At 38.0% G+C, this 26,613-nt stretch overlaps 3 protein-coding genes across 5 annotated transcripts; 1 reads left to right on the forward strand and 2 right to left on the reverse strand.

The window, feature by feature from the left end:
• Positions 1–1,126: 1,126 nt before the first annotated feature.
• On the reverse strand, positions 1,127–16,654 carry LOC116843932 (enolase-phosphatase E1-like). The gene is made up of 11 exons (XM_032814878.1): positions 16,499–16,654; positions 16,176–16,241; positions 15,978–16,074; positions 15,751–15,919; positions 14,099–15,460; positions 10,854–11,003; positions 9,998–10,099; positions 9,001–9,191; positions 7,943–8,075; positions 7,717–7,840; positions 1,127–7,562 (listed from the first exon to the last, which is right to left on the reverse strand). Exons 4-11 carry the CDS (start codon positions 15,877–15,879, stop codon positions 5,974–5,976), a joined length of 3,780 nt encoding a protein of 1,259 aa, XP_032670769.1. The 5' UTR covers positions 15,880–15,919; positions 15,978–16,074; positions 16,176–16,241; positions 16,499–16,654; the 3' UTR covers positions 1,127–5,973.
• A 93-nt stretch (positions 16,655–16,747) lies between these two features.
• LOC116843931 (probable methyltransferase-like protein 15 homolog) lies at positions 16,748–18,670 on the forward strand. Its single transcript, XM_032814877.1, has 2 exons — positions 16,748–16,905; positions 17,104–18,670. Exon 2 carries the CDS (start codon positions 17,394–17,396, stop codon positions 18,537–18,539), a length of 1,146 nt encoding a protein of 381 aa, XP_032670768.1. The 5' UTR covers positions 16,748–16,905; positions 17,104–17,393; the 3' UTR covers positions 18,540–18,670.
• Positions 18,563–25,574, reverse strand: LOC116843930 (C-1-tetrahydrofolate synthase, cytoplasmic). Of its 3 annotated transcripts, none has more exons than XM_032814873.1 (13): positions 25,419–25,574; positions 25,273–25,338; positions 23,877–24,212; positions 23,104–23,196; positions 22,887–23,028; positions 22,677–22,788; positions 21,362–21,927; positions 20,664–20,967; positions 20,359–20,576; positions 19,703–20,166; positions 19,219–19,471; positions 18,920–19,105; positions 18,563–18,836 (listed from the first exon to the last, which is right to left on the reverse strand). In XM_032814873.1, exons 2-13 carry the CDS (start codon positions 25,320–25,322, stop codon positions 18,747–18,749), a joined length of 2,814 nt encoding a protein of 937 aa, XP_032670764.1. In that variant the 5' UTR covers positions 25,323–25,338; positions 25,419–25,574; the 3' UTR covers positions 18,563–18,746. The 3 variants fall into 3 exon arrangements, with proteins under 3 accessions (XP_032670764.1, XP_032670765.1, XP_032670767.1); XM_032814874.1 differs by having other exon boundaries at positions 25,273–25,352; positions 25,419–25,506; XM_032814876.1 differs by lacking the exon at positions 23,104–23,196.
• Positions 25,575–26,613: the final 1,039 nt, after the last annotated feature.

Genomic DNA, 26,613 nt, shown 5'->3' on the forward strand with positions numbered 1-26,613 from the left:
CGCGAAACGGGCCGCCGAGAGTGTAGGACAAGGTTTCGTGTATTTGCCGTTATGGAAGTTGAAGTTTCAATCGCAGTCCTTTGGGTTGTCGAAGCAGTCTCGCGCGCGACACATCGTCGGGAGTGCCGGAAGTAAGTCTCGCGTGTGTGTGCGTGATTGTGTGGCAAAACACATCATGAAGTAACTGCGGAATGTGGATATCTCGCGGAACGGATCGTCAGCAATGCCGAGTGGAGTGTCGCACGTATTCACCACGCTATGACAGTTCGGAGTTCAAGTTGCCGCGTTCTGTACATTCGAACCCGCCGAAGTCGGTAAGCATTAACGGAGTAAAGACTAGACAAAGCGACTTTTGCATGTCGAATTGTATGTACTATTCGCGAATTCCAGCCAGACACAAAACGATTTCGTCTGGAATTGAAAGTCAAACTGAAGATCGCGTATAAAACGTGGGGAAGATGTTGCATTCTATGGGCTTGTGATGAATACTAAAAATCTCTTTTTCTGATATGCTTGGTAATCGACATTCATATTTGAATAAAAGTACAGATTAACATAACAGAGTTTTTTATAGGAGAGTACGCTGTTATAATTATTGTTACATAGTATTGTGATACTGCGCGCGGTAGAAGATATATCTAAGAGATTAATCTAACGTTACAAATTCATCACAATCGTGAAATGGACGAGTCAACTGAAAAGATGCGATCGATTAAATTCGCTAACAGCAATAAGCTTATGTCGAACTACTTGCAGTAAGCATCACTTCTAATCTCTTCTATAGTATCCTTTTCTTTCGAAACTATATTCGTCTATTACTTTTTCTCATTTCGCATATTCGACTAATGGGTTGTATACTATCTTTGAGTTCGACATTTTAATCGAAAGACTTGTTCGAGGTTGTGTGAAATAAGACTAATTGGTCTTGTAGAAAATGGAGATATGGGCGAAAATAAATTTGGGCATTTACACAAATTGAATAATTATTAAGCGAATTTATATCAGACATAAGAGTTATCCTCGTATATCCTCGTAATCGCACATTTACAACTGCTCAATTTTTAAATCGTACACACACGTTTGCAGACACGTGGGAGACGGAAATAAAAAAAAACGAACGACGTAATTCTAGTTGCAAAATTCTTTTATTTTGCTCTACTAATGCAGTCAAAATTCAGAGAGAACAGAATTTATTGATTCGTTCTGTACAGTGCATACCTTTCGGGACTCATATTTACCCAGGAAACATATATAGGGATTCTATCGATCGCATGATCGATGCGTTGCGATCAAATATCAAATTAAATCAAACACTAAATCGCTCGTATTTTCACAACTTAATGCACACACATATCGATATTTGCAAGAACACCAAATGACAATGACCGTAACTATTAATCCTCCCTCGTGAAAAATATAAAGCGATCCGCCGAAAAAAATGAAGGAAAATACAAGTGGAAAGGGCAGAAAGAGGAGAAAAAGTAGAAAAGAAAACAAGGGGAAATGCGAAGAAGCGGGCTCGTAGGAACAATTGAAGAATGGAAATTAAATATCAGCCAAAGAGACTCGATATGGAATATTTAAAATCGATATTCCCCGGTCGTGCGAAGAAAATTTCACATTTTTTAAAGATATTTTATTGACTTTGTGTCTTAAAATGTTACGTATGTTTAAGACGATACCTCATAATGCATTAAATTGATGAACAAGCATTTCTGTAAACATGAAACATCCCCTTTATTCCAATTATAATTCCAATTATAGGTCGCGACACACAGCTGATATTTAATTTCTACTCTTCAATTTCCTGCGGGAACATCTATATCCTCGAAAGTTACCATTAGAAAGTATCGATAAAGTCCTTACGTCTCTCCTACAATTATATCGATGTATTAGAGATAATATAGCCAATGAATTACAAACAATAATATCGCTAATGAATACGAGGTTATTCGTGTTAGTAGTACGTTGGATTTCGTTCGATCGTCTCGTTCGTAATCTTAATGCATTCAAAAGACGGTAGTCTCCTGCGGGTTTCACGACCGTAGAAACGCGATGCATCGGGATTCTCGGTCGTTATTTTTTCGCCAAAATTGTAATCGGTAAAACCTATTTAGAAATCGCAAGACTACAGAATCATGTTGCACGCGTCATATAATAAACGTAATCCGACCCTTAATGGTAATACGGGGAGATTGATATGGATCTTAATCGGGCCATTCTTTTTGTCGCAATGTAATAAATAACGAGGCAGTGTCGCATCGGGTTTCGCACGCTCATAATTCGTAATTTCGTATCATTCGGAACTCGGCGAATCAGTTCAGCTGTTGCTAATATTTAAAGCATTCCATGCCGCATGCATTTTGATTAATTTCGCGGAAGCCTGATTAGAGATTGTACACCTTAGGAATCGCAAGTTGAACGCAAGTAAACATCGTTCTTTACAAACACAATGATGTTAGTTTCTTTAATATACTTCCTCTATATTGTATATTGCAGATTTCTAAATATACATATATATATATAATGTGAATATACATATAGTTCTTTTTGTATTCCGTTGGTTACAAGGCCGGTCAACGGCGCGAACGATGCGGCATTGAATGCGTTAAAGAATCACACGAAGGACACGCGGGAATAATCATGATTGAGAATTGAGCGTGATTCGTGCTCGAGCATACGATGAAAATGTGCGCTTCGGCCCTCCGACTATTGACGCAACACTAGTATGAATGATATGGAGGTGATGATTTTAGGCGATGTCGTGAAAGTCAGCCGAAAAGGGCCTCGAGTACATCGTCATCTCATCCTCGAGTTTGACCTATGTCAGTCGTAACAATGGCAGTTTGTCGGCTTTCATAGTGTGCGATAAACGTATCGATGAACAGTCGACGGGCAGAAAGAGTTCGTGTCCCTTCCCGATGTTTGATTTTCCAATCAATCTGCGATTCATGGTGCATGATATTTCCTTCTTCTCCTTTTCGTGCTTCCGCGGATCTAAAAATCATCATTGAAAACGTGCGATCGGAGACCGACGCGAGTATTTCATTGATGTACATTCGATGGGATGGCCGATGGAGCGAGAGCGTGAAGATGATCAATCGATGATCTTCGAGCTATGATCGGTGCTTCGGTGAACGGTGACGTCGAGCCTGGTGATATGAGGCGGTGAAGCACGAGAGTTTGCTCTTTTTCTTGACTACTTCGAGACGAGATGATGTAGTGGCGAGGATGATCGTCGCAAGTATCGAACCGTCCACACCTCTCCGAGAAGACGACTTATATAAATAAAATATGCGAGGTCTGTCAGGAGTATATATCGTAAAGTATCAAAGTATTATTCTTGGCTTGTTCATGTCGGTTTTCACATTCGCTCTATTGTACGCACATTTACGAGACACATATGCACACCGAACGTGCGTTTCTTTCTTTTGTCTCATCGCGTCTCCCTAGCACAGTTGACGAAGATATGCGAACGACGCGAAATCGCTTATCGATCTATAGAAGTCTCCGCCTGCGAACTTCGACTAGACGGGAGTATGCTAATCCGAATGAAACATAATAATCGCAAAGGAATATATATCACTCGGCGAAAGCGACTGTCCGCGATTACAATAATAACCGATAATAACAAATCTTTTCGAGAAACCTATTTCTATGAATATCCTTAAATCACAGTCAATTTAACAGGAATGGACATAATAAACAGCATTAAAAGTATTCTCTGCCGAGAGTGCGATCTCACTTCAACCGCTGTTATCGTGATTTTCTAGTATCGTTTCCATAATGGCGGCTTTAAAACAACATTGAGCATAAAAGAAGGCAAGTCTACACGTAATGTCCATACATTAGCGCTTCGCACATAATTTAAGTGACTAGACGATACAAAGCAGCGTTTACTTGCCGCTGCTCATCTCTCTCTACTAAAGTTTTCTTCTCTTCTTTCTCCCAATATAAAAAAGTCCTTGTAGACGCTTACTTTTATTTTTGCTCTGAGACAATTTAAATCCCAAATCACTTTTCACTGTTGAATTTTTCAAAATTTCAACATTTGAAAATCATAAATATATATATGTATATATAAATATATATATGTGCATGACATACACATATATATATATATACATGTTTCTTTTGTAATTTATTCATCAAAGATGAATAAATTTAATTTTCTTTTTCGAGAGAAGCCATCGAAAGAAACTTTGAGAGAAATCGAACAATTCTCATGTTAGGCAGGCAGCGAAAAAAATATTCAACCAAGGGTCTCTACCTACTTAGGTTATATGCAAAGCAATGATGTAAAAGTTATACGTGTAGACTCAGTGCAAACATTCAATTATTTAGTTCAATAGTTTAGTTCAATAGTTTACAGGAATGACAGAGTAAATCTACGAATCGATATGCTCTTCCACGAGTGTTTCGAAATCACGTCGTGATTTAATATAGAAGAGAATGTGTCCGATTGATTACACGAATAAAAAATCAAGATTTTAGTAATATAATTCTCATACTTTATATTTCTATAAAGTTTAATCACAAACGTAAAAATTGATCTTATTTAATCGACACATCACTAATACGAAAACACCACAAATTACTAACACTGAGCCGGATTATACTACTCGTATAATCAACGAGAGTCATTCGTCTCTTACATTGAGCAATTGCGAACTAAATCGCGAAATGCTTTGATACTAACTGAAAGTAAAAGAGAGCTTTTTAAACTTCTTCGACGAATGACATTTCATGATGTAACTCGTTAACGATTCTGTGTCAACGTCATTAAGAAAGTGACATTACGCGAACCATGTTAGGCAGACAAAACGGTGGCGTATCGATGCAAGAAGCGCTAATATTCAAAAAGAAATCCTAATTATTTTAACAAAAACGCGATGAGCAAAACTAACATAATCGACTGAAGTTCACTGTGCGATGTATTTACAATAACAATTTCGAGTTAGACTCGAAATGCATTGTTTGTCAGTTTACAAAGTTAAGAGTGAGTTATACATGCGACAAAAATCTATAATATAATCTAGAGTCAGCGACTGTTCGAGGAGTTACCAATTCAGTCTTAAGAAATAATTAAGTCAACGTTTGATTGTGTTGCAGCAACAAGACATCTACCAGGTTTCTTAATATCATACATTATATCGTTAAGAGAAAAAAAGTCTAAGATGCAAAACAAGGAAGCAAGAGAGGGACTTCACAAACCGTCAAATTCATTTGGCACAGATACAGTCGACATTTTAACGTACTGCAACTATGTTGGAATTACCTATGCTATCAGTTTCCACGTATAATCAATTCTGTTTAGGCGGTATAAAAAAGATGTCAGTACTTGTGTGTTGTCAAGAGTAATAGTAGTATTTGAAAAAAAAGACTCAAAAACACGTAGTAATCGATTACAACGGGGATGATACGTTCGATTACTTCTAGACCGATCACGCGCGAGATTACAGCTAAGAGAGTTCTGCGTGTTTAATTATAATAAGTCACTGCCTTCGCTTGTAAAAACCGTCGCAATGATCGAAGGCAGATCGTTACCGGAGAAAGCAAACGCGAGAAAACTAACGATAGAAGCTGGTTTTTGTGATATAGGGCAGTATCACTCGGCGTACATATGAGTTAACATAAAACGTTAACGACATCAGTACCATACAAATAGAAGTTAGCCATCATGAAGAAAAGTAAAATATACAGCTATCATAACATCTAAAGGACAATCGAATCTGAAATACGCTGCGTCTTTCGTATTATCCTTCTATCCTCTTTTTTTGTCTCGTTATAGTCGCCGAAACGAACGGTAGTTTTACGAACTGCATCTTAAATAGCGCGTTACATCTTCGACGTGGTACGTTTTACGTAAAGTATATGGAATCAATTTATCAGTTTATCAGTTTATACCTGCGAATAAGTACTTGTGGACTGGGGTTATGCATGAAGGGCTCCTTAAACTGTATAAGAACAAAGTTAAGACGTCGCTACGACTACAGGAGGAACAACATCGGGTTCTCCGGCACCGTCGGCCACGGCGGAATCGACGACCTTTTTAACTTTTATGGACTCCGCACTACTTTCCGACGAACTCTCGGCTTCGCCATTTTGCGCCGCTGCCGTCGCCGCTGCTGTCGCCGCTGCCGTCGCCGCCGCCGCGTCTTCGCTCGTAGTCTCCTTCGACGGCCCCTCGTTCAGTCCGTTACTATGCAATTTGTCGTCCAACACTGGCACCTCCGTATTTCCGTTTTGCGTGGTACCGTTGAGTTTTTGCTTTTCCGAATCCACTGTATTTTTGTCCTTTACGTCCACCACATTCTCTTCTTTCACTGTCTCGTTTGTTGGTTCCATCTTCGAAGCTTCGTTCTCGCATTTTTCGGCGTCAGTCGCCACCACTGTCTCTTCAGTTTCCACGCCTTGTGGCGTCTTTTCATCAGCTTTCTCAGGTTCTGCGGTTACTTCTACACTCTTTTCTTGGGATACTTCGTTCGACTTAGACGCTTCTCTTTTCGCGTCTGTCGTGCTGGTTGTTGCTTCCGGTTCTGTCACTGTTGGTGGCACTGTAGTTTTCTCCGTAGCTATCTCTGTAGTTTCTCCATTTTCAGTAACGTCTGTTACAGTCGTCTCTATTTTGGCTACTTCTTCTTGTCCACTTTTTGCCGAAACTTCTTCGCTTTCGGATGTGCCGGAAACAGTTTTTGACTCTTCCTTTATCTCATCCTTCTTCTCCGTTGTCAAAGATTCTTCAGATTTGTCTGCAACATTTTTGTCAGAAATTTTCGTTTCTGGACCAACTTCATCCGCCTTTTTATCATTTTCGATCGTTTGAGTTTTTTCGACAACCTCGGACTGTGTATCTTTCGCGTCTTTCGCGACTTCCGCGGATTCTTCAGTCTTTTTCTCAGTAGACGTGAGAGCATTTTCAGACTTTGATGCAGACTCTGGCACGGACGTATCCATCGAGTCATCGGTAACGGGAGTAACTTCAGTTGCGACTGTATCTAACTTTTCTTCAGTCTTTTCTGACGCAGCGACATTATCGCTGTCTTTGACAACTGACGTTGCGATATCATCTTTTTCAGGTTGTTCTATGTTCTCAGAGGAGTCCATTTTCTCGCTTGTATTTTCAGATTTTACATCAGTCTCTTTCGTTTCTGAAGCCAGAGTTTTCTGTTCAATATTTGAAGAATCTTTTACAACTACCATTGGTTCTTCTTTTTGTGCTGAGGAAGTTGAAGCGTCTTCCGACGACTGACTCTTTACATGCTCAGTCTTTTCTGATTCGGTTTTTTCCTTCGCCTCATCCTTTTCGACCTTTTTATCGCTGACGTCGGTCATTTCTACATCCTCAGAAGTATCCATTGGCTCACTGACATCAGTCATACCTTCGTCGACTTTTTCAACCGCCGTTTCTAACTTTTGTCGTTTTGCAGATGTTTGAAATGTCAAATCCAAGAAAGAGTTGATAGTTGTAAACGTAGCTTTTTCTTCATCAGTTATAACGGCATTACCCTCACGCATTACGATAACTGTCGATAGACCTGCTTCTTTGGCAGCTGCAGCTTCTGTCATCGTTTAAGAGAAAAAAATGTATGAGCAAAAAGAAAGACATTTGCAAACATGGTCCAAATATGACGTAAACCTAGCATGCAACACGATACAAAAAATAATTATTTATTTAAAATGATTAATAGGCGAAATGGTAGGAAATATACGAACCTTTTACAACGTCAGTAAGGAAAACAATATTGGATGGTTTTTCATTGATTTTGCTTAGAATATTTTTGTAGCTGTCAGTTTCTTGCTTTGCACCTACTTCAGTGTCGAAGTAACCACTGAAATACTAAAAAAGAAAATCATTTTCATAATTAATTCATACAAACTTTCCGCTAGGGTATTTGATGAAATATCTGCGATTACAGTATATTGTGTTATTATAGAATACCTTAAGCATGTCTCCATGCTCAGTGTGTCCAAAAAGTAGTTTCTGCGCTTCAACACTGCCACTTGAATAGACATATATTTTTTTGCCTTCATTCGCCCATGATTCAAGCGCTTTAGGGACATCTTCGTAAACGCTAAACAAAATATATATTCTTGAAACCTAATGTTAAAAATAACTTGAATCTTTCACAAGTGTTTTGATTAATTTTTATAGCCTCAATCTTTATTTAGTTATACAGATTTTTACAAAAAACGTCAGAAGACTGAATTTTAAAGTAAATAAAGTTTTATAAAACAGTTTATTGTATAGTAATCGCTTAACCTTTCCAATTCTGAGAAAAAAATGTGTTAATCTTATAAATTTTATTGTGCAGTATTAAAATGGAGAAGTGTTAAAAATTCAATAGAAAAAGTTATGCAACATGAAAATATGTTTAGCATGCTATGTAAGCAGGTCCGAACTGCACTTATTCCATTACAGAGCAATTTGAAATTTTGTCCACGGTCGATAATATGAAGGTAGTGAGAAAGTTAAAGAGAAAATGTCTTCTGATGTGTATCCAATACTTATGATGTAAACATTCAAGGCTAAAAGTAGACAAAATACAAGCACACTATAGAATCTATTTTTATATATGTATATTAGATCCAATATGATATAAAGCTTTTTGTAAAGTATAGAGATAAATAAGACACAACTGAAGTGAGCCCAAATACTACATGTTCACCTCACTATTCATCTATGATTTACTACATGTATATAGTAAATAAATATTATATAATTATATTTATATGTGCATATATATCATGGGCAACATCACGTATTTGTTAAACATTTATATTTAACTATATTTAATGTTGCTACTATAAACTGTTACATACTAATGTTTCATGAGAGACATTTGTATGCATTATAAATTTTATAAAGATAATACAGTATATATATATATATATATATATATATATATATATATATATATATATATATATCAAATATCAATGTTATATTGTTGCGAGTAGAAATAAATTATAAAAGAAGAACGAGATAGAACAACTCACTGAGCTTTAATTGCGCCTGTTTCATATGCTTGACGCCACATATGTCCTTGCAATTGCTTCAATGCACCAGTCTTGCGATCATTATCCATTTGCCATAATATATTCTTTAAAACTGAATTCTTTTCTTCTTCAGGCTTATCATTAATAATTGCTACAAAGCCATCTATTTTTTCTTCTTCGTCTTTTTTCGCCTAAAAAAGGGACATTGATAAACTATTGGTGACATTAACAAACAAGAAAAGAACCAAACACAAGGAGAGGTAATAAGGAAAGAAAATAATAAATTACAGAACCAACATTAAGATTTATTGACATTATTCATATTAAGTTTCTATAGAAAATATTTATATAAATGGTAATCAAGTTTTAAATATTAAATATATATATATATATTATAGAACATATGAATTGCTGGGCAATGTGATGGGCAAATGTAATCTTACTATTAAAGGAAATTACAGGAAAGGAAATTTTGTGATTATTTATTGTTAATGCTAGAAATTCTATCGTTAAATAAAACATCTTAATATGATTATTCAGTGAGGTCTCTATTGTAATATAATGAAGTTTTGTAGTCATCAATATTCATCAGTTTATATACAGCTTAAGAGAAGTATTCTCTCAAGATAAGAATGCATATTTCCCTAAAATCTTTTTCTCAGAACACAACCAAATTAATGTTATTCAGTAATAATAGTATCACCTATTTAAAGATATAAAATAATATTTCCAGGCAGAAGGCTTTAAACTTAAAATTTAACAGTGAATCAATCAGTATTTTTATCATATCAGGTGTCAGTCATTACTGTATTGAAACAGCATTACTATAAAATTTTATAAGCTTTATCCAAAAAACACTCAATGTGTGTGTGGCATTCAATACTATTTAATACAAATCATCAGTATATAATTTCCTCTTGGTCCCAATAAAAAAAGACAAATGTCATCTTTGACAATCAGCCTGCAAGATTGATCCATCAAGGTTCCACATATTTACCTGTTCTTTCAATTTTTCATAATCCTGCTTGAACTCCGGATCCTCCCATTTTGACTCGATATAATTTTTCAAATTTTGACGCACGTAAGGGAACAGGGTATCCTGCAAGAGCAACAAGCCGCGCGTAAGGATTAATCGTCATCGGGAGTCGCGCGTAAATTGGGAAACGCTCGCCGGGAAAAATCACGCGCGTGTCCCGTTGTTCCCGGCAGCGTTTGGCGGCGTCTCGGCGCGTCGCGTCGATATACATACCGCGACCGATATCTATAAAAAGGCCGTGGTGTTTGTTTTCAAGGCTCTCGATTCTCATGGCCCTTCGGCCGCTCGCCGTTAGCGGCTGGAGGGCACGGGTTGCTGCACGGCTGAAAATTCGAGGCGATGGTCGAACGCCTTTCGACTCGAGCGATTCGCAAACACGGTGGCGGCGGCGGTGGTTGTGTGGCGGTGGTGGTGGTGGTGGTGGCGGCGGCGGCGGCGGCGGCTCGCGATCGCCCGAAAACTCGATTCGAGCCGACAGCACACCGCCCCGATGCGAGGACAATAACCCGCCGTGGAATTCGACCGCATATATGCGCGACGAGACGGGAGCGAAGAGACGGAGTCTCTCTTGCCGATGCCCGGACGACTTCCCGGGGGGATGCGAGTCGCCTCGACCGGCGGCGAAACGCCGTTCGTGAGAATCTCGTCGTCGGGTAAATCTAACGGCGAGGCTGTTTCATAGCAGAACAGAACGAAACGAAACGGAACGGCACGGTACAGTACGGTACGGCGTGGTACGTTACGGCACAGTCGAGCTCGTGAAAAACGCGTTCTCGCCCGTCTCTCTCGCGCTGCTTTGTCGCCTTTGTGCATTTACCTTCACGAAGCTGATGCTTGTGATGGTGCCCTCGATGTCGACGAGCACTATGCTCGCGGTTAAGGTCTCCTCCTGATCCTGGCTGCGCTTTTCCCCGGCCATTTCTACGAACGACACGTCCCCGACCGTAGGATTGATAGCGGTGTATATCTATATGTATGGTGTTCCCTCTCGGTTAGGTTGGCGCTCACGCTGTGTATGTCGGCGACGACGCGTTCTTGTTGAGAGCCGGCGAACGAATTCGCTGTTGGCCGTGCGCCAATGTATATCCTCGATGTGTGCGTGCGTGCACTCGCAGTCTTCTCCCCTTCTCACGGCCCGCGCCCTGATATACCCAGTAACCAAGACCGTATCACGCGTCTCGGGCGCCCTAGGTCTTGTTTAGAAATTTGCGGGCTCACTTCCGTCGCTTTAGACACTGGCGCGCGAACAGATGAAACCACCGGCGCAACGTTGTTTCCCGCGTCAAGAACGCTCTATCGCCTATCGCAAGACAAATATGTCCACAAGATGTCTAAAAGTATCTAGGAGATAACAGTTTTACAAGTTAATATCGCGCTTGGAAGCCTTGTGTTACACCTATAAGAGTTTTCATTAACTATGCATCAACTGATGTTTTTCTCGCTGTGTATCACGTCGCAATGTTAGTCGTTTCAATTTTTAATAAGAACTCATGTTGGCGCGAATAATAAACACGAATGAAAGAACGGAGCATAAAATTTCTATGTAGGAAGCGCAAGGATTCGCGTGGAACTATGACGGCCCTGCACCAAATACGAAACTGCGAGCCGTGTCGAAGTGTAGGTATACGCGCGAATACACGATGATGTGAGTCGCGCCGTGCGAATCGCTCGCTTCCCCTCGGTTCCGTCCAATCAACGGCCTCGCCGTGGAGTCCGTGTGCGCTACCTTGTGTGCGCACTGTACGTCACCCTCTGCTCCGCGAAAATTTCACGTCGACAAATCCGGCGGAGAATCGCCGATTTCGGCGAATTTCCTCGATAAACCGGCGCAAAAATCTGCCCTGACTCTTCGTCGTTCTTCACCGCGGCGAAGGGACGGTCGATTAGACCGAAGAAACCGTTCGAATATCGACTCGACGACGAACCCCTCTCCCCCCGATATCACTCCGCGGAAAAGTAGTTCCTTGCGCATTGTTTTTCGTTGAATTTCGAAAAACAGCACGTGACCGACGAGCCGCCGAACGTCTCGCTCGAAATATCGAAATCGGCGTGCGTTCTGTCGCGATTCGGTCGCTTATTGGCTCCGCAGGACGAATTTCGCCGGCGAGATTCGTCTCAATAATGCGGTCGCCCATGGACGTGTAGAGACGACCACCTGATTTTTGCGCCAGCGCCGCGTCCATTTAAATCGCCGCGTGCCGCGTACATAGCAGTAGCCATTTAAATTTAAACCGGTGCTCTGACCACGTTATTCTCCCATCGCAGTGACATCGCACGACGCGAATGCTCGTATATATATGCTAGGCAATTATTAACGACAAGGTGTAATGCTAAGAATCTTTTTAGTAATGTTCTTGAAATAAGATAAAATAATTTGTAACTTTATTATAGGATAGAATTATACGATATACTTAATGATAATTAATATTATCTATCTTATTTATCTATCTTATTTAGCATTATTGTATAACTCGTAATAACATATGTGTAATGCACATATGTATATAAGATGAAGTATTACATTGAATGATGAATATATGTAAATAGTACGCTAAGGATACAGTATATCATAGTCAAACAATACAAACATATGAACGTATGAAATGCATACTTATCTATCATGTTGACATACATATTAAACACACATTGTTTGTATCTAATTAGCTGTTTCACAGTGGAAACATGTTGTATTTACATAAGAGTAAACGCTATAATAAAAATAAATACGACGACAAAATAAAGGTAATTACGTCGCATTATGTATAGAGCATATTGTATATACTACCATCAACCGTTCTTTGCAAGGTGCAAAATTATCTATTCAATGTAGTTTAAAAAATTATTTGCGTCAATACACGATACTCGAATAGTGTCATGTTGTGTAACATTGATTTTGTACACAATTTTACATAATTTTGTAATTATGAATTTTTTTCATGTAGCTTATTCGGATTGCAGCTTATTTAGCTTTTCGCCTAGATGTTTATTCAAGTGAATTCTGATCTCCTGGCTGTTGAATTTCTCCCCACACTCCGAACATTCAACCTCGCCCTCGCAGGAATGTTCCTTCTTGCGATGTTTTGAACGATTGTTGTAGGTGGAGAACGTCTGGCCACAGTCCGTACACTGGTAGGGCTGTTCGCCCGTGTGCTTGCGTTGATGATGGTCCCGAGAATCCTTGCGTCGGAAGCTTATGTTGCAGTATTCGCACTGGAACGGCTTTCTGCCGGTGTGCAACAGAATATGATTGTACAGGGACTTGGTGTCGTTGAATCCTTTGCGACACTGCGCACATTTGTAACGTTTTTCGCCCTCATGCTTGCTCCTGATGTGATTGATTAGCATCTGCTTGATCTTGAACGTGGCTTTGCAGATGTCGCATTCGAATATCGGACTGACCCTGCCTTCGTGTACCCTTTCCTTGTGCGCTTTCAGCGACATTTGATGCTTGAATTTCTCGTGACATTCGTTACATTGATGCCAAGGTTTCTGTTCCGTCAGCAGTGGATCCTGATGGTGAATTTCATGGATCTCTATCATGTGGTGCTTCAACATACGATAGGTCGGTAGCTCTTCCGTGCACACAGGACATGTGAACAATTGCGGCAACGAGACGTTCTTGTCGTTCTTCCAGTGTTTCTCCAGATGCTCGTTCATGTTCTGCTTCTTGCTGAACGATTTGTCACATATCTTGCAGCTGTAACGATTGTGGGAAAAGTGCGTCTTCCTGTGGAGTTTGAGTGCGGTGCTAGTCATACAGCGTTGGCCGCACACGTCGCATCGGAAAGGTCTCTCGCCCGTGTGTGTCCGATGATGTTCTTTCAGTCGCGTCTTCAGTTGAAACGATTTGCCGCATAGCTCACAGATGTGCGGTCTGGCGCCCTTGTGCACAAAGAGGTAGTGCTCGTAGAGGGAATTCTCCGCGCTGAATTGCTTGCCGCACGTGCTGCAGATGAACTCGTTCATGTTCTCGTTGTGGCGCATTTCATGGAACTCCAGTCTCTCCTTGCGCACGAAATGCTTCGGGCACTTGGAACAGTGGTATTGTCGCGGTGTAATTACCTTCATCTCGATACCATCGACCATGAGCGACAAGGAGGCGTCCTCGCAAGCGGCGCACGTCACCAGGTCGTTGATTGCCTTTGGATCTAAGTCTGTTATTGGTTCTCTGCAGAGACTGCAATTTACTATTCGCTTTTTGAACATATTCCGTTGAGCAGCGCTTGTTTCAATTATATCGAAATGTAATTCCTTGCTACCGAAATGCTTGTATCTCTTCTGATGACTTTTTAGTCTTGATTTTCTCGCGTACACCTTGCCGCATTGCACGCAGGAATGACGTATGCAACTCTTGTGCGCGTGAAAATAGTGATCCCACAGTAAGCTCTCGCTGCTAGCCTCTTTGTCGCATATTGTGCAGATGAACTTGTCCATTTTGTTTTGCTCATGTCTTTCCATGTGAAACTCGTACTTCATTTGCGAAATGAAACGTATTCCGCATAAGTTGCATGCAATTCTCGGGCCGCCTTTAATATCGACATCTTCGCATTTAGCAGAATCGTCATCGATGCGTTCTTTTTCGGTTTCCGACGTATACGCCGTACTGTCATCCTCTTTGCCGTCCACTTCCTCGTCAAGCCATTCCACGCTGCCATTCGTTGACACAATTTTCACCAAATCATTTGCGTCATTGTTTACTATTTCCATATTTACATCTACTACGCTATCGTTTATTGACTCGATTTTTATCAAATCATTTTCATCATAATCAGGGCTTAGCAAATTTTCATCCAGCTTATCTTGTGTGGTATCTGCTTTCATTTTTAATTTTTGCAATTTGCTAGGGCTGTTTTTCTCAAGAATAACATTTTCTTGGTATTGTTTCTTTATATTCTCATTCATTTCATGTGATACCTTTCCATTTGGAAATGTAATATAAGTACTTAAACAATTATCATCTTGTAGGACCAATGAACTTTCACAAATTTCTCTGATGCCATCATTTACAACAACGTATGATGATCCCGTTTCATTGTCTACTATATCTGATTTCTCTATACAGGTGTTATTATGATCTATTGTGTCCTTAGATATTTGCATGTCATCTTCTTCTACCGATTTTTCTATCTGATCGATTGCAGTTAATGAGATTTGAAGTGCAGCATTGCAATCGTCAGGATTGCTGTTTATTATGATCATCAGATCTACATTACAATTTGGACATGTATATATCATGTCGTTGTGTACTCTGGAAATTATTTCTATTTTTTCGTTTCTGTTCAATTCACACAAGGAGTGGTTTCTTATTGTACTAACATTATTTTCTGATAGTTTCAAAACATTTTGCATAAAGTCATAGTGCTTGGTAACCTTTTTGTAACAATCAAAGCATATGTATTCTGAGTGATCATCATTTGGTGAGACCTATATAAAATTAAAGATATGATAACTTTCTTGATGCACAAATATACAATACACAATACACAAATATACAATATACAATATATAAATAAATATACAATACACAATATACAATATATAGATAAATATACAATACACAATATCCTGAGATTATCTTTGATGATCATCTAGAACATCCTAAAACATTCTCTAAGACATTGTGAATATTTACGATAAGATATCTGAGATACCTTGTGTGCTGAGTTATTTTATAGCAAGATATATTAATCACTTATTATACAATATAAACATACCTTGAGTGACAAAGTGTCATATATTTTCTGTACCAAATCAGTCTCTTCTTCGAAGATATATATTAATCTATTATTCTCAAGTTTGATACAACACAAACGGCATGTTAGCGTATCACTTAGTACATCCATCTTAATTTATATATTATACACAGATATCTCTTGATGTTTCCTGAGATAATGTTATGTATTTCGTGGTGAATGTCATAAAATATACTTGTTATAATTACCTTTTTCTCTCTCTTTCTTTAAAAATAACGTCTTTCACACAAATACACACATCCCTTTTGAATATTAGCATCAATGGGCTTTTGAGGTTATGTATGTCTAGAAAAGAAGATACAAAATTATTCACAAATATTTGAATTTTACGTAAGTAATCATTTATGCAATAGTTTCTTCCGATAATTATTTGAAAGATAATTTACCTTCGATGTTTTTATCTCACTGCCTTGAATATTTCATTTCATGAATCGTTAGTAATATTTTCACATCTGTAAACGCCGAAGTACAAATTAGAATGAATATCGAGCACTTGTATTCGTTAAGTCAATTTGTATACTCTTTCTTTCAAGTTTCATATGTCCGTTAACATTTCCTTAGGAGCGTAATTGCAAATATCTGTCACCAAATTTCGAGTACACTTTGAATCACTATTTATATATGTAACTGCATCCACATAGAGGTTAGACCGAGTATCCCATGTAATAACAACGCTGTATATATAAAGATACCTTTTTATATCTCTTACCTTATATTTTTACTCGTACATCTTTATATATACATTTTATTGATTATTTTATTTGAAATACAGTATAAATAAAATATTCTGACAAGGTAACAATACAATCGGCGTCGTATCGTGTTATTCACTACTGGAATAATATCGTACATTTCATGATACCTGCTGAGGGTTAATTTTAAATTCAGTCAATACTATTAATACTTACCTACAGTTAATACTTACCTACAGACGCTTTCCATCACTTGGTAAGATAGGCGCAGAGAAAATTCAAGCGTTAAATGTGTATCATGCGAATGTTACGTCATAGGTTTACATGCATGTCTGACGTTGAGGTTAGTTGGGATGGCCGGTACTTACAAGAATTTTATGAAATTGTTGGAATCGTGGCCGTTAGACAAATCTAAAGTTGGCAGGTAATTTTTTTACGACATACAATAAAGTAGGATATTATGTAATTTTTTCGAAGGCTGTATTTAATATAATAGTGTGTTTGGTTCTGAAGGTATTATTAAGTAGTTAGGTTAGAATATCTTGTTCGATCTTATACAGCTTCTGATAATTTATTGATGACATGTTATTCTCCGCGATTTATAGTTTTGGACGGTTTTTAGCGATTTAGGACAACATATCCGTGACCAGCTGAAAATTGCATTTGCGAAAGGTGAGGCAACTACTCAACCAGACTTGGAACGGTGTAATAGATATCATGCAAGTTTAAAGAGAATTTCTTCAAATTATCATGGGCAAATGCATAAACGCACCTTGTTGAGCACAGCAAGTGGACTGAGCAAGGAACAATGCAATTTGGTACTAACCCCAGAAATGTTGGAGTATTTTAATGAAGAAGAAAAGGGAATAATCACAAGATATTTTAATAAAGCAAAGAAACTTATAGTGAAAGATGATAAAAAGAATTAGATTTATATGCTTTGCAAAAAGCTATGCTAAGAAAAGGTATTTTATTGACAGAACAGATAAGCTACTGGCTAGTGTTAATTTATTATGTTTGGCTGACAGAAGACAGTATAGTTCACAATCTGTTTCAAACAACAGTCCTCACACACCTGTTATGGCACAGGAAGTATTAACGTATATAAAACCATCACCAGGTAAAACATATGTAGATATGACATTTGGTGCTGGTGGACATGCTGCTAAACTTTTAGAGCACTCACCTGATGTGAGAATATTCGCGTTAGATAGAGATCCTATAGCGTATGAACACGCGCAGAAGCTATCACAGAAATATCCAGGCCAAGTAATTCCTTTGTTGGGTAGATTTTCAGAGTTGCCACAATTACTTAAAGGACATAAAATTAAGAGAGACAGCATAGATGGCTTTCTGTTTGATTTTGGTTGCTCGTCAATGCAATTCGACGTAGCAAATAGAGGTTTCTCCTTGTCAAAAGATGGTCCGTTGGACATGAGGATGGATGGATTTCGGTGTCCGGAACAACCTACCGCCGCGGACGTATTGGAGAGAGCGACCGAAGAAGAGTTGGCTCGTATCATAAAGGTATATGGACAGGAGAAGCGAGCCAAGAAAATCGCGCGTGCCATTATTGAAGCCAGATATATGTTCAGAAAATTAAAAACGACCAAAGAACTGTCTGAGCTAGTCGAGTCTGCTCTAGGTGGTGAAATCAGGAAAGACAGTCTCGGTAGATTTTCACACAGTGCTACAAAAACGTTTCAGGCACTTAGGATTTTCGTTAATAACGAATTAAACGAAATCAATTATGGAATACTTCTCGCCCAGATATATCTGAAAGTGTCCGGCCGTTTAATAACGATCAGTTTCCACTCGCTGGAAGACACTATAGTCAAGAGACACATCACTGGAAATATAACGGATGATCTGGCCAACACCGCATCTCTAAAATATGCGAGTCGTGACAAAACTTTCACTGAGAATGAGCTCGAACGTTTCACAGAGACACCGTGGAAAATGATACACAAGCACGTCCTAATACCCACAGTCGAAGAAATTGAAGCAAACCCGAGAGCACGATCGGCTAAGTTCCGTGCCATTGAAAAGGTGAAATAAATTTTACGTATTGTATACTCCAATAGTTACAGACGTTCTTTTATTGTTTACGTACGCTGAGATTGTATACTTGTGTATACGACATTCTGTCAAATAAGAGTTGTATGGAAATTAAAATTTTTTGACTACTACATGAAATGTTGGCAACTCGTTTGTTAGTGTACATCTTGAGAATGTTTTCTTTACAGAACAATTTCATTCAATTGTTTAAAATAGACCTTCGATTTCATCAGTTTCGCTATTCCAGTCCATGTCGTAGATACTCGGTCTAGTCGAGAGTCCTGGCATCATCATAATCTGAAGTATACACAAGATAATATTAGAAAATAGAAAAATATTTGAGAAAAGTAACAGTTTTTGATTGTATTTATTTTACTTACTTCTCCTACCATGGGAACTACGAATCCAGCACCGACCGAGACGAATATATCCGTAATGTCGAGCGTGAAACCGGTTGGCGCGCCTTTGATAGATGGATCTCCGGTTAGCGAATTCGAAGTTTTTGCCATACATATCGGCAGTTTGTTGTATCCCAGCTCGTTGTAGTTCTTGATCTTTTTCTGCACCTGTAACGGACGGTAAACGTTAGCGACACGCAATAACAAACTACGCGATAATCGAAATATCTGACATTAATCCTATTCGTTTCATATCGCATATGACGCGCGGATTTACTTACCTTTTCTGCGAGCACGACGCGACCAGCTCCATAGATTTCTTTGGCGACTTTATTAATTTTCTCTTCGATGCTGTCTTCGACATTGTACAGCACCTTGAAATTGCTAGGTGTATTCGTGGCCGCAATTACTGCATCCGCGAGCGCCGTGGCGCCTGCACCACCGTTGGCCCAATGGCTACATACTACTGCTTCGGATGCACCGCTTCTCAGGGCTGCCTGCCTGACGAGTTCCAGTTCCGCTTGAGTATCGGTACTGAAAGATTAACATATCGTTAACGCATAGGATACTCTATATTCCGCTACTGATTGAATCAATGTGAACGTTAGTTTCAGTCTTACCAATTTGTGTGTGTGTGTGTGTGTGTGTGTGTGTGTGTGTGTGTGTACGCACATGTATCCAGTAGATTTGTTAAATTTACACAAAACTATGTGATGGCAAGCGAAAATTTTGAGAAATAGATTAATTCTTGAGGAATGAACCAACGTGTGAGAGTTGATGGCGACAATAACAGGCACGCCGAATTTGAGGCCGTTGTTGATGTGCTTCTCGAGATTTGGCAGGCCTTTGCTGACGAGTTCGATGTTTTCCTCGAGATACTCTTTCTGCAGAGGCGCTCCGGTATTTACAGATGGTCCGCCGCCGTGCATCTTCAATGCTCTGATAGTCGCAACGAGTACAACAGCGTTCGGTATAAGTTTAGACGTACGACACTTGATATCGAAGAATTTCTCCATGCCGATGTCCGATCCGAATCCTGCTTCCGTTATAACGATTCCTTCCGGTCCAACTAGTTTTAGGGCAATCGCGTCGGCGATAATGGACGAGCAACCATGGGCGATATTGGCGAATGGACCGGTGTGCACCATTATGGGTGTACCTTCCAAGGATTGCATAAGCGTCGGCTCTATTGCATCTTTCAGCAGAATCGCCATTGCCCCAGTGCAACCCTGAGAGTTAACAGATAAACGATAAATTGTTTTCGTCGCGCAAAGTTATGGAGTTAACGGGAACAGTGTGTCGTGTGTAACTGAACGTGCTCGAAACGCTTCAAGTATCCAGTTTAACGAGATAATAAAAATATAGTTAACACTTCTCATAGTTTATGTAATCTGGGGTAAAAATTCAACGATTATACTAACGAAATCGTCAGCGGTTAAGGGTTCGCCACTTTTGCTGAATCCCACCACGATGTTGCCAAGCCGTCTCTTCATATCCTCGACATCAGTCGACAATGCCAAGATTGCCATTAGCTCAGAACCCACGGAAATACAGAATGAAGTTTCTCTTGTCTTGCCTTTCTCTGTTGGGTTCTGACCGATAGTGATTTTTCGCAAGAATCGATCGTTTATGTCCACCACTGCGATAAAAACAAGAACATATAATATTTTTTTTTCAAATTACACATATACAAACACACATTCTTTCTCAAGTCGTTATGTCGCACCTCTTGGCCACATAATATTCTCCGGATCGATATCCAGCCGCGCGAATCTACGTTGCTCCTCTTCAGTCAACGCGTTGGGATCGGTTTTCGTGATGCCGAGTTTTTTCAATCGTCTCAGCTGAATTTTTGAAAACTGCCTGAGACCTTTCTTAGATGGTACTAATCGATCGAAAAGGGCCTTATCTGTTTGAGTCGATTCGTGAAAATATCTCGCATCGATTTGCGCCGCCAGGAGATTGTGCGCTGCGCTTACAGCATGAATATCACCGGTCAAGTGAAGATTGAATTCCTCCATAGGGATCACCTACAAATTGACGTTGATTAGGCTGATTAAGCGAATAACGATGACGTTTTTCTCAAATAGATTGTACGAATTTTCATGTAGAAGATTACGAATGATAAGATCTCGTTATACAGAGAAAATTGTGTAATAAAAATTATAGATTTTTTTTATCGAGAAATAGATCGTGACATATTCTGCAGTAATTGGCTGTCCTTTTATTTTATATGTGTTGTTTATAGGAACTTAAATGTGATATTAAAAAATTTACTATATTTTTAGCGAAATTTACTATGTTCTTTAGCAAGACAGACTTTACTAAATTCTACTTAGTATTCTTGCACAACTGTTACATAGTAAAATTGAAAAGAATTTATATGAAAAGAGGAACTATAATATCCTCGCGTAATATGCTTGCCTGCGAATAACCTCCTCCTGCAGCACCTCCTTTAACACCAAATGTAGGTCCTTGACTGGGTTGCCTTAGGGTAGCAAAGGAATTCCTTCCGCGGTGTGCTGTTAAAGCTTGTACTAACCCGAGAGAAGTCGTGCTCTTGCCTTCGCCGAATGGCGTTGGTGTGATACCCGCCACTACGACATACTTTCCGTTCTGTTGATTCTTCAGTCGTTGCAGCACTCTAAGACCGATCTTGGCCTTCTTGTTGCCATAAGGACTGAATTCGTTCGACAGCAGTCCAATTTCTTCGGCCAGTGAGGAAATCAGTTTCGGTTCCTGGGACCTGGAGATACTAATGTCGCTCGGTACAGGTTGAACGAAATTCAATTTAAGAACCCTTAGATTCCACTGAGTGGTGAGCATCTTCTCCACAGCTCTTTGCGCTGATATCACAGTATTCTTCATCAACATTGCTACTGTCATAGGCCCGACGCCGCCTGGCACTGGTGTGATGTATGATGCTACCTGGGCAGCTTCCTGATACGCTACGTCGCCCAACAGACGTTGTCCGCTTTTTTTCGTTGAGTCTGAAACGTCCTTCTCTTTGTAGATAAAATCTAATTGTTTTACAATCAGTCAGGTATAGAACTTTTTTTTTTTAAATACGTTGTTTCATATAACACTAAATCTACTTTATTCAAGGAAGAAAAATTTTTTTCCTTTTTTTTCCTTTTTTAAGCATAGCAAATTCCTTTTAAAAATTTAATGCCATATCCTAAAAAGTTATCGATATATACTTGCTTGGAAGTGATAAATCACTTCATATGTATTGTCTCTCACGTATTTTAACGATTAATACTAATAATCGCTGACCACTCGTATTATTGAAAACTAACGTACGAGCATGGCATGCGTACTCAAACGCGACTGAACTCGAAATATATAATAATGAGTGTGAGTCTGACGCATTACGAGTACAGTTTTTACTATATCGTGACCCATTCGTAACCCGAGTTGTATGGACGCCAATATATCTTTAGCCACAACGCGAGGGTCTAGCAAGAAAAAACGATAACGGACGTAAAAGCATGCGATAGGCGAGATAAACTTATATTACAATCTTTGCGTCTAGAATGACGATATATCAGTGTTACTTCGAAACTTCGTTACTTCGAATAATCTGTACGTGATTTTATGCTAAATGAAAGATTCTCTGGTGAGAGAATTAAATTATGTTTTAGAATGAATGGACGATCTCTGTAAAGCTGTTGTTCGATCATATCTCGTAGAGAAAAAGAAGAGAGAAAGAAAAAGAAGAAAACAAATAGTTACGTACCTGGTACAGGATTAATACCGCAATCGATAACAACGGCACCCGGTTTAATCCAATCACCTTTGACTAATTCTGGTTGTCCTATGCCTACCACTAAAATATCGGCTTCGCGTACCTGCAATGAGATTTTATTTGAAATGGCATGTGTGCCGAAAGTATTCCATTCATGCAGTTATTTACGAAGAGGTGTCACAAATTCGAATAATCACTTACAATGCCAGGAAGGTTCTTCGTTCTGGAGTGGCAAACTGTTACAGTGGCGTTATGCCATTTCAATAATTCGCTAATTGGAGTGCCGACGATTTTGCTTCTCCCTAAAACGACGGCTCGTGCACCAGCAATAGCAACACCGCTTCTGAAAATTGTTTTTACTTTTTATTTAACGCACATTGTTTATAATTTTATAATTTTTATCGATAAAATAACACACTTCTTAATTAATTCGATGCAGCCATTCGGAGTGCATGGCAGAAAGCCGGACATGTCACCGATCGCAACTCGACCTTCGTTAATGGTATTTAGTCTGCAATTAAATAATTATGTTTTATACATATATGAATAAATATTTATGAATATTTATTAATACATATATGACGTTACACACGATTTAGCGAGTTTAAGTCTGATAGGACGGATGTTTTTTTACGAAAATTATGCTATTAAAAAAATTAATATTATGGCAATAATTATTTTTTAATTTATATGCCGAAATATATATTTATGCAAATTGACGTCTACACATGTTCCTATCGCATAAAGTTGAGATCCGCGGGTCAAAGAGCAGATTATTTATGTTTGCACTTGTATTTATCGCTGTTAAATGCGTCATGAAATCTTCTCAATACACCACTTTCGTAATTGCGGATATCTATGCACCGGTTTACGTTGAAATAACCGACAAACATTTCGCTGACAACTCAATTTATTGAGTTAAATAAGTGATCTATGTATTCATCGACATAGAATATTATGCCAGGTCGAAATTACGTCAGCACCGAAGAAAATTACTTTACGAAATACTAGGTACGTTCTATTTGAAATAATTAACAGGCGATTGACAAATTTAGAGGCAGCGAAAACCAATGATATTAATCAATAGCCGAACGTTACGATATTATTAATTGATTTCAAATTATAATAATTATATATTTCACACAATTGTTACTATGTGTGCTCTACATAAAAATATTATAATTTACTTACCCGTCAACATCCTTATTAGGCGACACCAGATCAGTAATCAGGTGAGAATTGATTTTATTTACGGTATCGAGCGGCATTTGCACAATAATCCCATGAACGTTAGGATCATTGTTCAGCTTATTAATTTTATTAATGAGTTGTATTTCTGTAGTCGTGTTAGGAAGCTTCACATGTTCGGCGACGATCCCTATGTCGGCGGCCGCCTTAATTTTCATCTTGATGTAAACATTAGAATCTTCCCGGCCGCCTACTTGAACGATAGCCAGACCTGGTGCGAAGCCAGGTAGTTTTTTCTTGAGGTCGCTTACATCTTTGGTTAAGTCAGCGCGTATCTCTCTAGTAAATAAAAGTTACGTTAAATACGTAATTATTGAACGTCCTGAAACAGTTTCGTGTTTGCAAATTGTCTATTTTTTTATATAATAACAATATTTAAAGAAATGTATTTTTTCAAAAGAAGATATTTTTATTTTGGAGCAATAAATTTTTTAGGTAACGTTGAATTTTTATGTTGTACGTTTATCAATTATTTTGCAATCTTATCTTGGTATTATTCATATTGTGCATACTGCATTTACTCAAAATAAGAGAATATACTTCGCGATTAAAGTTTAGTACAATTTAACGCGACATTCGACATTTAAATTTTGCGGGCTAGTTAGTCTGTGTCCGATACTCACTGCCAATACTGAAAATCTACAGTTCATGTTACATATACTATAGATTTTCAATACTGGCAGCACTGGCAACCTTAGAGGTTGCCTTCTTTCTTTTTAGCTGACTTGGTTGCACTTTTGCACCTATTTCCTTTTTGCACTTTTTCTTATACTATCTAGCATTGGAGAAAAAAGGAACGAAGTTGTAGTGCAGCACTTGTTTAGCTCAAAAGAACAGATCCTAAAATTATCTATTAAATAAATAAATAAATTATTTGATACACGGGCAAGATCATTGCAAAAACGTTTTAACACATATTACTATTTCTTTTTTTTTTATAATTCATTGTTGGAGTATATATTATTGTGTGACTCAAATATCATAACCTCGTCGAGAACCACACATGACTATCATCTGATAAAATATGTATCACTTTTTGATGTAATAGCTTTTATTGTAATCAGGCCATTATGATTAGTATGAATTGTACTATACTATAATATGAATAGTATGATTACTATAGTATAAATATTTCCAACAAGAATTGCTCCATGCAAACAATTTTGTTTCGTCAGAAATGTGACAGTAATTTGCTACAGTAATTGTGACAGTAATTTGTTACAGTAATTTGCAATGTCATAAGCATCTTCTTAAGCCAATTGATCGATTTCTCTTATTTTTACAAATTTTCACAAATTCGAACTGATTGTTAACACGAATTAAATAAATGATTATGTACTTTGCCAATTCCGTGCCGGACAATATAACTCCTCGTACGTCCGTGGACATGGCTCTATTCAGGTATCTGAAAGAATTTAACTTCAAGTTAAACAATTTTGTACTTTGTTAGATTGAGATTAAAATTTTCACTATATTATCACTAACTTCACTGTTATTCACTGTCACGAATTGACGAGTTGCTCTGTGCGGATGTTAGCCTCTGTATTTACAGACTGACTGGTGTTGATCAAATGGATCTTTTCAGTGTCGCGACCGGTTTACAAGTGGTTCTCGACGTAATATATATAGGGTGTTTTAAAGATAAGAATAACAAGGACATCAATTTTCTTTGAACAAATTTTATCTAATTCTTTACAAGAAAGTTATAATCTCTCATCTGTGTTCAATAAATTTCTATTCAAACCGTTTTTAGAAATAGAATTAAATAATTGAATCCATACGTGAATTTTTATTCGTTTATATAATTTTGAAAGTCAATTTAAATGTATTTCGTTCGCCCTTAATTCTCTAAGTCTTAAAAGTAAAACTTTTTAGAAAAAACGGATATTACTTAGATAAACGACATTATATCTCTTTTTGAGACACCTTGTATACGTTATCATATCTCTATTACGTTACGTCATGAATGTATAGTCAAGTGTACACGTAACGATATAGCATTTCCATGATCAATAGAAAGACGATTTCGATAGTTATAATTATGAATTATGTAGGGGTTTATAATCGATTTGTTTTATAATCGTATTTTATAAAAAGAAAGAGAGATTACGACCCGTTATACAGCGAGTCTCATGCTGTGTCTGCAAGCAGCGAGAGGCGGGTGTTTCAAACAGTCTTTATAACTCGTTGCATTCTCGAAGATAAGATTTGAACTATTCGTGTTCAAATAATATTTATCTTATCTTGTGCCTTTTATATTTTCCTGGAGTATATTAGTGTGGAAGCATTTTCAGATACAAACATTTATTTCTTCATTTTTATTCTTTGTTAGAGAATTTTACTGATAATGTCGATTTAATGTTTCTCGTTATATAGTTATATAGAGTAACCTGATATTATTTGATGTTGTTTTATTCTTGTTTTTTGGATGTTTTATAAATTCTACTTTGTGATTTTTATTTATACATAGAACGTTTATCAACTTGAAGAATAATGCCAATAATGATGATTAGATATTCCGTTAATTTTTATGTGGTTTAATGCAGAGTAAAACGTAAATAACGTAAATGTTAACGTAAACGTTAAACGTAATAATGATATATTTTAATAATAATAATAATAATATTATTATTATTTAATAATAATATATTTTTATTAATAAATAAAATGTATGATATAT

This window comes from Odontomachus brunneus, unplaced genomic scaffold (assembly GCF_010583005.1).
Source record: "Odontomachus brunneus isolate Ranch 3 - 2012 unplaced genomic scaffold, Obru_v1 Obru_scaffold_037, whole genome shotgun sequence".
In the NCBI taxonomy this organism is placed as follows: domain Eukaryota; kingdom Metazoa; phylum Arthropoda; class Insecta; order Hymenoptera; family Formicidae; genus Odontomachus; species Odontomachus brunneus.

Coding starts and splice junctions, on each gene's coding strand:
- LOC116843932 (XM_032814878.1), bottom strand. CDS start 15,879: ATGGATGTACTAAGTGATACGCTAACATGCCGTTTGTGTTGTATCAAA. Junction 15,461..15,750: donor ATGACACTTTGTCACTCAAG/GTATGTTTATAT, acceptor AATTTTATATAG/GTCTCACCAAATGATGATCA. Junction 11,004..14,098: donor TCGATGGTATCGAGATGAAG/GTAATTACACCG, acceptor CCATACATATAG/ATATACACCGCTATCAATCC.
- LOC116843931 (XM_032814877.1), top strand. CDS start 17,394: ATGATAAAAAGAATTAGATTTATATGCTTTGCAAAAAGCTATGCTAAG.
- LOC116843930 (XM_032814873.1), bottom strand. CDS start 25,322: ATGTCCACGGACGTACGAGGAGTTATATTGTCCGGCACGGAATTGGCA. Junction 20,167..20,358: donor CCTTAACCGCTGACGATTTC/GTTAGTATAATC, acceptor GTTAACTCTCAG/GGTTGCACTGGGGCAATGGC. Junction 19,472..19,702: donor GTCGCCATCAACTCTCACAC/GTTGGTTCATTC, acceptor TTAATCTTTCAG/TACCGATACTCAAGCGGAAC.